General features: G+C 43.4%; 1 protein-coding gene across 2 annotated transcripts in view; it reads left to right on the top strand.

Annotated features, from left to right (window-relative positions):
* Positions 1-1360: 1360 nt before the first annotated feature.
* Positions 1361-11941, top strand: part of POF1B (POF1B actin binding protein) — an 81496-nt gene continuing 70915 nt past the window's right edge. The window contains exons 1-2 of one of the 2 annotated variants that reach the window (XM_088461926.1): positions 1361-1440; positions 3416-3699. In XM_088461926.1, coding sequence (XP_088318052.1) covers positions 3469-3699 — 231 coding nt within the window. In that variant the 5' untranslated portion in view covers positions 1361-1440; positions 3416-3468. Of the gene's footprint in view, positions 1441-3415; positions 3700-10648; positions 10801-11941 lie in introns of those variants that run through there. The other variant, XM_088461927.1, reaches the window with a different exon arrangement.

Here is an 11941-nt window from a genome sequence, read left to right as displayed (position 1 = left end):
CACCGTCGCTGTAAAATGACACCACGTAGGCGATGTCACTTAGGCATTTTGAGACAGTGCCTGGTCTACCTCATGCAGCTTAGAACTTATTTGCAGTGCATGGGCACCAAAACCAGAACCTTCTGCCAACCTCTAAGACACAGGTGCTTGTACCCTGCCATGCCAAGTTTTCTGCTCAATCTTTGCTTATGCAAAATTCGCTTGTGCCCTATCGGGATGGGGAAGACGGTAAAAGAAGGACTTGAGGGAAGAAAAAAGGGGGTTGTTGTGGAAGTTGTGGGTGATGAAGAAAAATGGGGGATATATAAAAGGGGAAAGGGACAGACATGAAAGGATTAAGTGAAAAGCATGAAGGTATAATAAACCAGCTAACACATTACTGAAAGAGAACAGAAGGACAGAACGATGAGGAACTAGGGAGGAATGGGGGGGGGGGGGGCTGGGAAAAGGGGGGGATAAATAACAGGAAAAATGGAGGGAGTGGAACAAGAAAGAAAAGAGAGAAGGAAAGGAAGTGAGAGAGAAAGAGAAGAGCAATAACTAGCGGTGAATGGCAGATCCAAAATACTAGTATAATACAATATACTACAAAACAATATGATATAATTACACATGATAATACAATATGATCTATTTAATAAACCTATATGGTCTGTCCTGTCTCTGTCACGTGTAGGGGAGGTGCTAAAACATCTCCCACTACAGCGACGGCGGGACAGGACAAGTATGTGGTCGGGAGTAAGGGGGGGGGTCCAAATTACTAGGATGATATAGTACAAAAGGATATAGTGTAATATGATATTACATGGTATAATATAATAATACATATTATACAATACAATATCATATGATTCAATATAATGTAATGCAATATATTATACAATAATATTGAGCAATATGATATAACATGATATAATAAAAATATATTATGATATAATAAGCTATAGTATGCATATTATATAACATTGCATTATACTTCCTTATATTGCATTATATCAAATTATATAGCACGGCTTTCTCACATGATATAAAGCAATATGATATACAGCATGCCATAAGATAATACAATTTATTACATACTGTAACACAATATAATGTAATATAGTATAATATAATGCAGTATAAAACACTATAATATATGTGAGAGGGAGGCAGCACAGGTAGACATGAAGCAGAGCCAGGTGTCTCCCAGTCACACCCCTGTCTGAGTACTGGGAGGGGGAGGGGCTGCACACAAACATTCTGAGACTCAGGTAAACGCAAGCATCCCGTGTGAACCAATCACAGGCTTTCCTGCTCTCTCTGACGTCTCCTCCAGCCTATCAACAGCCATCATGGCAGTCAGTTCCCCGCCCATACCCTCCAGAGGATCAGCGCTGGCTGGTGGGAACGAAGTTACATTGTAACAGTCTGTCAGGCTGGGGAGCTGTCTGCATCCAGGTACCGGCTCTGATCCCTACACCCCTCTGATTTCTTCTGTGCCCCCTGATCCCTACACCCCTCTGATTTCTTCTGTACCCCCTGGTCCCTACACTCCTCTGATTTCTTCTGTACCCCCTGGTCCCTACACTCCTCTGAGTTCTTCTGTATCCCCTGATCCCTACAACCCCTTGGTCCTTGCACTAGTCTGATCCCTGCACCCCTCGTATCCCTGAGCCCTATACCTGGTCCCTGCACCACCCTGACACCTGGTCCTGCCAGTCCCGATCCCTACAGTCCCCTGGTCCCTACACCCTCTTCCTGGTCCCTGCACCACCCTGACTGACACCTGGTACCTACAGTCCCCTTGTCCCTGCACCCCACTGAACCCTGCACCTGGACCCTGTAACACTCTGATCCCTGCAACGCCCCTCTAATACATACATCCTCCTGATCCCTACTACATCCTCCTGATTCCTGCACTACACTGATCCCTACTACATCCTCCTGATTCCTGCACTACACTGATCCCTACTACATCCTCCTGATTCCTGCACTACACTGATCCCTACATCCTCCTGATTCCTGCACTACACTGATCCCTACTTCATCCTCCTGATTCCTGCACTACACTGATCCCTACTACATCCTCCTGATTCCTGCACTACACTGATCCCTACTACATCCTCCTGATTCCTGCACTACACTGATCCCTACTACATCCTCCTGATTCCTGCACTACACTGATCCCTACTACATCCTCCTGATTCCTGCACTACACTGATCCCTACTACATCCTCCTGATTCCTGCACTACACTGATCCCTACTACATCCTCCTGATTCCTGCACTACACTGATCCCTGTACCCCTCTCTTCTAAATGTTATGTAAATAAAGATAAGTGTAGTTTTTGGGGGAAGTACAGCGATCCCTGAGGCTGCCTGTAACCTGATATACAGCTCTGTGTTACTGCTGGTCTGACATTACAGCTTCTATCTGCTCACTGCTGCTGCTACAGAGAGTCCCTCAATCTGTGTCTATGTAGTCTGTCTGTCTGTCTCCTATGTCTGTCTGTCCTGCTATATGAATATATATTTATTTAAAGGTGACAGTAATCATTATTTTTATGTTCTTATACATCACTGGTTAGTACTAGAGCATGGCATTATATATGGCAGTGTGTAGCGTGCTTTCTGGTGTGGGTAAAAGGCGGAAATCATATTAAATGCTTTTGAAAAAAGCCAGACACAATCCCATTTAATGATTTACAGCTCTTTCAATACACTTTACATTATTATGTATATTTTATAATATATTGCTCCTTAATTGTGCAGCAAATATAGACGACCAGGAGATTCCCTGCATGCTGGGATATGTAGTTCCTCAAGTACTGTAGGTTTGCCACCTCTGCGAGTGCTGGTGTCTTATAAATAGGTAATAATACCGTGCAAAGCGCTATGAGGGAAGTGGCCTATTTATATTGTTTATATAGTTGCATTTTATTTGGGACTCCTGATTTCTAATTATCAACCTCTCAGCAGGAAATGTCAGAATAATAATATTGTCATCAATAACTTTTATTCAGGAGCACAGAGAGTCTACATTTATGTATCTGATATTGGGCAGAGAGTGACCTGCGTGTTAGCACAGAACCGTGATGTGTATTCTCAGGACGATATATAATTGATATTACTATAACGCACAGTGATTGGCCGGAGCGCTGCGTGGGGAGTTTTACTTCTCTGCCTGACTAGAGATTAATACAACCAGTTTATTTTGCCTGAGGTGGGAGCAGGTTCTGTGACTTGCACGAGCACCCTGAGAGCTGACGCTCATTGCAGCCAGGTCTCCCCACTTCAGGGCTTCTGACAGCGCCTAGTTGTGGGCACCAGTGGCAGGAGCTTGGCCCGTTCAATCCGTGCTCCGGTCACGCAGCCGAAGGCCCCGGATTATTCCAGCTCAGGAGTAAAACTAAAGCGTTTTCTCTACTTCACAGGCTCGGAAGGCAGAGTGTGTGTGAGCGAGGACCTGCCCCATCGCTGGTGAGACATGTCCACCTCTAATTACTGGGTGTCCGAGAATGGGAGCACGGCAGACAAGGACAACGTCTTTTATGAAAGAGTGAGGACCTACAATCCCATTACCAAAGGGGTACAGTTCATGGAAAGCCCCACACCACTATCTCCTGCGTCCCCTGGTCCTGGATATCAGACCCTGTCGTGGGCCCCAGAGCAGCAAGTCCAATATGTGCAGCAGGTCCAACAGGTGCAGCAAGTCCAGGTGAGAGGACCATAGGTGGGACCACCGTCTTATACTGTATTTATTAATAACCGGCTGTAACCTGGAATTCAGCGGTATTGTCATTAGCGTTCCGGTGATCTGACTGCCTAGCTCTGCAAATGTTGCTAACTTGTTGGTGGTGCTTGCTGGTACTTGTAGTTCCATACCAGCTGCTGGGTCACAGGTTTTGAGAAGAAGACCCATGCAGGGGTGCGGCTATAATGAGGCCACTGTCTCTGTCAACAAGTTTTGGGTGACAACAAGATTAAAGCAGTTGAAAATATTGTTGTTTGCCTTAATGTTGGTGGGTTTAGGGGGAAATGTACTAAGCTCTGGGAAGTGATAAACGACCAGCCACTCGGCGCCTAACTCTCATGTTACAAGCTGTGTTTGGAAAAATGACTGTTAGGAGCTAATTGATTGGTAGTTTATCACTCTCCGGAGCTTAGTACATCTGCTCCCTAATGATTTCTAAAACTGCAATGCTCGGCCTTTACGTTGCACTTATATGAATGTTTATGGTAGCCGGTGTAAGAGATAAGGGGGTGTCCTTTGCAGTAGGGATGTGCAGGCTCGGATAGGTTCGAGTTTGCACGTGGAGTTCGGATTTTTCCCTCCAAAAAAACGGAACTCAGAACGAGGCAAAACGTCATCTTACATGGACGAACATCATCATTCCTGGTCTTTTGTCCAGGAATGATGATGTTCGTCCATGTAAGATGACGTTTTGCCTCGTTCTGAGTTCCGTTTTTTTGGAGGGAAAAATCCGAACTCCACGTGCAAACTCAAACCTATCCGAGCCTGCACATCCCTACTTTGCAGTAAACATTCATTTATCGCTGCCAAAGTCCTGTCACCTGGAAGATTAATTAATTAAAAATTAATGTTGGCTGCAAAGTCGGGGAACCTGGGCCTTATTATTTTAGGGTTATTCCCAACGTCGTCACCCGCGTCTCACGTCTGTACCCAGCAGGTGGTCTGTCTGCATGGTGCCCTTCATCTGGATGACTGCCCGGTGTAACTGTAAATATAATAATCTGTGTCATTTCCTATAGAATGGACAGAGACATGTTGTTCATTGTGTATTTCCGTATAAATTGCACTAAATGCCACTTCTGGGAAACTTGACGGTTTGTTCTGTGTGTGGGAAGAATTCCTTAGTGTAGGGATTTGCTATTTCCTCGCGTGTACCTGTCACTTACATAATGTGTACGTGTTACTTCTGCTGAGAATATCATATTTAGGGAGAGGCGCTCTTTCTCAGAGTTGTAGAATTCCTGTTCTCTTGCATATTTTACAGCGCGCACACCCTCTTTCATCATTTAACAGTTCAAGACCAAAGTGCTCCACCTTACCCCCCCCCCACTCCCCTCCCTCCTGTGCTTCACATTTCACATTACTCCTGTGTGTGATTCACCAAACTGTTCTCATGTCTCCTGGGCTGTCATAGTGTTATTTACTAAGGAATTCTTTAGTGTGTGTTTAAAAAAAGACCATACAACATTACACAAGTCACTGAATTAGTAAGCCCCCTACACACGCCAATGATGTACATACATGTTCTTGTCGAGCCAGTGTCAGCCGCACTTCTGCACCAAAATACAGGTACAATATGTCTTCATTTACCAAAACAAATAACTACGTGCAAAGCTGCAACTTTCTATACATACGTGCTGATCGGCACCAGTAACACGTGCGTTGAGTCTATGTGTTTGAAGTATTGTGTGTGTGTGTGTGTGTGTGTATATAATATATATATATATATTTATACACATTATATTTTTGTTTAGTAATCTACAGAACATTCACTCAGCAGTTATATATAGAATAGAATCAGGATGTTAATGTGTCCTGTCAATTATTACTTTATAATAGTGATGTATACCAGTGACAGAGGTTATTTTCTAGTAATATGAATGGTGACTTGTGTATATACTGTATATTTTGCAAGAATTCCAGATTTGCAAGGTGTGTCCATCTGATACTGTATATGCTGATATCTCTGTGAGCGGTTTACAGGCTCAATGATTAGTGTAGAAGGAAGCGGCATTGTTGGCTTAATGATTGTTGCTATAGAGTCCTCTGTCTCCTTGTCAGACTTCCTGATCATGTAATAAGAGACAGTTCAGTCCTCTGTTATGTAAGTGTTACTATTATCTCATTATTTGCATTATATAAGTGGATATAACATAGATTGTTTGTTTGTTTTAGACAGGAAATATTTTCTGTAGCTCTCTTCCTGCTAAGGGATACAAAGTTATACCCTGCTCTGCCGAGTGACAGTTGTACCCTGCTCTGCCGAGTGACAGTTGTACCCTGCTCTGCCGAGTGACAGTTGTACCCTGCTCTGCCGAGTGACAGTTGTACCCTGTTTTGCCGAGTGACGCACAGTTGTACCCTGCTCTGCAGGAGGCGTCTGTGAGACACGTGACCTGTTACTGGGTAGTTTTGTTATCTTAGTCTGTGGGGCTTATGTATCAAGGAGTGGTGAAGTTGTCCATAGCAACCAATCAGCTTTGAAGTAGCATTTATCAAGTACAGTTTTATATAAAAAAATAAATAAATAAATAGGTAGAAGCTGTGTGGTTGCTATGGGCAACTTCTCCATTGGTGCACTCCTCCACGCTTTTTACTGCTTGATACAAAAAGCCCCATGGTTGATATATTTTACTTTGATATGATAATTAATAAGGTCATCACATGTTAACACATGGATACTATGGATGAGGGGTCCTGCATCGCCAGCCTCCGAGTTCTGATATAAATTGGGGCTTATTTAATCACATGACACAGTTCGGGCAAATGCGCTATAACCTATAGCAACCAATCAGAATATAGCTGTCAGTTTCTAGCACAGTGTAGGTAATGACAGCCTGCTGTGGGTTATAGCACGTTTGTGGCCATCAGACATTTATTAAAGCACCTGTAGCACCCTATATTTATTACTTATTGTTGTCATTATTTTATATTCCCTACGTATTGTTATCATATATCACTAGAAGGTGAGTACCCGAGAAAAAGGGCTAAGGGGGGATCCAGTTGCCAGCAGTGGCCGCAAAGTGAATCCTGGAATGGACATTTAAATGCCCCATTCCTGCTACTTGTAGGCCGCGGAGGTGGTTCCCGTGTCACTCGGATACATGATCCGTACATGGCGATGTTACATGGTAACAACAAGAATCCAGATTCACAGAAGTAGTTGTTTTTTTTTTTTTCCCCCCCGCAATAAAAACCTCTGTCTGACTGCTGTCACTTTCACCAACTAACAAAAACATATTTATAAATTTGTCTTTAAAAAATTTTACACCATTATGTTTTTGCCATTTGATGTTTGTCTGTATTCTGCATTGGGAATGATGTACTTTGTACTGCTCCGTCCTCCTTTTTTATTAATTTTTTAAGGTCCCGGTTTAAATAAAATGTGTTCAGATCTACAGTGATGCACCCTATGGGCTCTTCTGTGAGCCGTCTGCATGTGTTGTACATTATTACATGGAACGCAGCAGGTTCTGAGATGTCTTACATTGTCAGCTTCTGTGGGTTATATCATTGTATTATGTATAACTCTCCTTTTATCCCCTTCATTCCTCATATGTGTAGTGTAATTATAGCTAATTATCCTGGTGTGGCGGAATACATAAAATGTAATATCAGGTTACATATACAAATGTGTTATTTTATTCTTTATATAGAAGGCTTTGCTCTGTGCCAGATAATCACTCGAAATCTGCGCTCATCAGCTCAAACAGTTACTAAGTTGCACAGGTGCCCTCCAGAGTGTATGAAATGATTAGTGGTCTTTTTTGGGGACCATGAGTGCGGCTTTCATTCTTGCACATATATAATTGTGATGGCTGGGTGAGGGCATCTTCAAAATGGCAGGGTTTTGGGGTGTTCCTGGTATGCAGTGGTTAGTACCTACCAAAAGTGGTCTAATTAAGGACAGCTGGAGTTATGGGCACCCAAGGCTCATTGATGTACATGGAGAGCGAAGGCTTGCCCGTCCTATACCACGGAAGAGCTGCTGTAGCACAAATTGGTGACAATGTTAATGTTGGCTATGATGGAAAGGTGTCAGAACATTGTGCATCGCAGCTTGCTACATATGGGGCTGCGTAGCATGTGCCCATGCTGACCCCTGTCTGCAAAAAGTGCCTACAGTGGGCACGTGAGCACCATGACTGGACCATGGGGCAATGGAAGAGGGTGGCCTGCTCTGATGAATCACTTTTATATTTTTTATTTTACACCGTGTGTGCGTCCTTTACCTGGGGAACAGATGGCACCAGGATGCAGCATGTCGGGAAGGCAAGGCGACGGAGGTACTGTAATGCTCTGTGCAAGCTCCTGCTTGGGTCCTGGCATACATGTGGATACCACATACTGTGCCTCCTTCCTAAACATTGTTGCAGACCATGTACACCCCTCCATGGCAATGGTATTCCCTGATGACAGTGGCCTTTTCAGCAGGATGAGGTGCCCGGCTGCCACACTGCAACCATTGTTCAGGAATGATTTGAGGAACATGATAAAGAGTTGAAGGTGTTGACTTGGCCTCCAAATTCCCCAGATTTCAACCCAATCCATCATCAGTGGGATGTGCTGGAAAACCAGTCCCAGCCATGGAGACCCCATGTCACATCTTGCATACAGGATCTGCTGCTAACGTCTTGGTGGCAGATAACACAGGTCACCTACAGAGGTCTTGTGGAGTCCATGCCCCTATGGGTCAGAGCCGTTGTGGTGGCACGAGGGGAACCTACACAATACGAGGCAGGTGGTGTTAATGCTATGGCTGATATTGCCAGATAGTACTTGCTGGATGCCGTACCTACCTAAACGGGCCTGTCATCCATGAGAGAGAGAGAGATATATATATATATATATATATATATATATATATATATATATATATTGCGCAAAGAAAATTAAATAGTGAGTGCACAAGTGATAAACAATAATCATAAAGACAAAAGTAATAAATGTGAAATTTCACAAAGCTCATCTCTTATAAGAGTGGGCGCTAAGAAGAAAAAAAAAAATAAAAAAAATATATATATATATATTATAAGCAATTTTAACAGTGAAATTCCCAAGCGCCAACAAGGTGGACTGATCCTAAACACAGAGGGCTCTATTTATTAACATTATTTTTACTAAAATAAAGTGAAAAAGGCTGTTTTGTGTTTTCACATTATGTTAGTATCATCTATAGTTTTTACAGGGCAATTGGAGTAAAATTCTACTCCAACCCCTAAGTATCACTTATTTTTAGTAATCAGATCGCATTTCCCATAACTGTAATGGGAAATGTGATCTGGCCAAAGTTACTAAAAATAAATTGTAAAAAAATACCGGGGAAATCCCTGTGATAATAACGCCACCTGGAGGTGGCGTTATCCACGGTCTCCACCCGGTTACCGGCCTCCTACTCTGCTCTAACAGGCAGTGCCCGGAGCCGGCCCCAGTGATCAGCTGTGTGGTCTAAACAGACTGCAAGCTGATCACTGCAAAAAAAAAAAAAAACGTAAAAAAAAAAAAAAATTAACTTACCTGACTCCATGGACCGGTGATCGGGGCTCCGTTGATGTTCTCCCTCCGGTCAGCTGGTCTCCCATGGTGCACTGCAGCCCGGTCATCAAGTGATCGGGTCCCAGTGGAGTATGGGATATCAGCTGACCGGAGGCATGTAAGACATCACCGGAGCACCAATGACTGCAGGTAAATACTATTAAGGGAGGGGGGGTTGCGGTGGGCGGGGCCCACGATCGTGGGGGGTGGGGCTTAACAGGGGGTGGGGCTTAGCGCCGGGGGGGGTGTTAGCAGAGGCCGGTCAGCGCATGCGCGGGCACTTATCACGGTATGTTTTGCGAAGATACCGTGACACTGCGGAGGGGATTCGCAGGGACAGAGCTTTCTTGCAAGCTCTCTCCCTGCAAGGGATTTGTAGTAAATCCCTGTGATATTGCCTGAATTCGCAGTCCGAATTCAGTCAATAATATCACACTACAATCTGCATTCAATATGCGGATTGTAGTAAATAGAGCCCAAAGTGAGAGTGAATAATAATGTATTTCAGACGGAAAAGCAACTTATCTTAAATTGAAAGTCTCCGGTCACCTGACCAATCATATTTCATGCATAAAAAAACAAAGAGAAACAAAAACATTGTGTGTACCATAGTAACACTGCATTGATCAATCAAAACTGTGCAAACTAGGAGTTATATGGAACTATATTGAGTCCCCATATAAAGTAATACTCCAGAATATTAAAATTAGATAACACCGTTTTATTAACATAAATCCATGAAACAAAAAACAGGTAAACATCTTACAAAAGCAAAATATTATAAAAGCTTATCTGTCCATCATAAGAGGGTCCAGGATAACAGGATAACAGGATATATATACACATATGATGCCTTAGAGTAAAAATTTGTTGATAGTGGCCAATTCCGACATTGGATAGTAATTCAGAATATCCTACAGTCACAACGTCAGAGGACCACTAGTCCCTATTGTAAGGTGCTGATTTCTTTTGTGAGCATATGAAAGCGCTCTGGTAAATAAAGGCAATAAGGATCGAGTCCTGTTACTGTAGAGAGGACTGACAGCCTTGTCTGCTGTATATTTTTTGCTTTTCTGTCTCCTGCATTTTAGAACAATAAAAATATAGGCGACATGAACTGTTAATGAAGAAAAGAATGTAACAAGGGGTATAAATGACTTCTGACCTGCAGTGCAGGTAACCAGATTCCCCTCTCTTGAGAATTCAGCGATATTTGGTACTTGGATGCTCAGAGCTGCCGTAGTTTTTCCGGTCTGGCTGCGTTCCCTGTTTTCAGCCCAGTGTTGCTTTAAGAACGTACGTTAGTGACAGCGACGGGTGTGTCCTACTTCACAATAACTAGATCTTGATAAGCTGAGGTTTGAACCGTATTTGTTCAGTGTAACTTACTGAGCGCAGAGGTTATCAAGCTGCCATTTACCTGTGCCACACTCAAGTGTCTCGTTCAGCATTTGTACCTGACACCGGCGAACAAGGAAAACCTGTCTAGACGGCGAGATCTGCTCAATGGAGTGGCCTGGGCTCAGTTGGGTGAGTACATCGTCCCTGTCTGATTGTTGTGTGAAGTGGATGAAAATAAATATTTCCTGGCAGTGTGAGCCGAGCGCCTTGGTGCGCTAATCCCGGCTGTGCTGCCTGAATAGTGACTACTTGGAGGTAATATGTACCTGTTCTACGCTCTGAGAGCTTGTTTGTGATAATTAACACCTGCAAAGCGCATTAAATAGACCATAGATGAATGGTTTTGTTATGGGCCCGGACTCGTCATTGTCTTCTAAAATGTGGAGGTGTGGATTCCATATTATAGGGAGGAGTACGGCCTATGCACTAACGCACGCTGGCATTCAAACAGGCGCAATGCATCTAAGCCACATGTATAATGCGCTAAATATGTAACAGGCGCAAGTTCATTTTCATGCAATATATCCATTTTCCCCAGCAGATATGTGAATGAGCCCCTTGACTTGAGGGTCCATTTTGAAATTTAAATAAATTAAGGTTTAACTTTGACTTTTCTCCAAGTTGCGGGACAAATACAACTAAAATCTATCTGTACACAAAAGAGCGCGTTATAGCATGTGTGTACGTACGTACACACATCTGTTACATTGTATCCTGCAGTGACCATTCATCACATGACTTATATTTTATACCCTCATTCATATATGACGATCAGACTGCAGCAATGAGCATATAAATGATGAACATTTGTCATTACCTGGTGATAGGTCAGAGCTGTCCCTGCAGTCTGTAATGAATATGGGACTATATTATAACCCTTATATAGAACCTAGAGGCACCTATATTCCATGTATCCCGGATATAATTAGTACTTCTGTTCTGTAAGCAGAGATCATGCAGTATACCACTCTGTATAATGTCCCTATTTATTATATGGCAGATTACTGGCGATCGCATCGTCTCTGAAGCTCCGCCACCCCCCGCTGATGGCACTTTGCTGCGCGTAGAGGCAGATCTAGGTAACGTGACAGTGATTGGCTGACATCAGCTGATGTCAATCACAACAGTCTATGACTTGAGTTACAGCAGTATTAATGCAGACTTCCTATGACCTGTCAGTGCAGAGTCCACAGCAGTCTCTGCCCACTCCCTGTAGAACATTAACCGCGCACAGAGAAGTCGCCTCTGCTGAGACGCCGCGCCTGGACGA

This window comes from Taudactylus pleione, unplaced genomic scaffold (assembly GCF_031769625.1).
Source record: "Taudactylus pleione unplaced genomic scaffold, aTauple2 ptg001125l, whole genome shotgun sequence".
In the NCBI taxonomy this organism is placed as follows: Eukaryota; Metazoa; Chordata; class Amphibia; order Anura; family Myobatrachidae; genus Taudactylus; species Taudactylus pleione.
The sequence above is the reverse complement of the archived record's forward strand: the minus strand, read 5'-3'. Positions and strand labels throughout refer to the sequence as shown.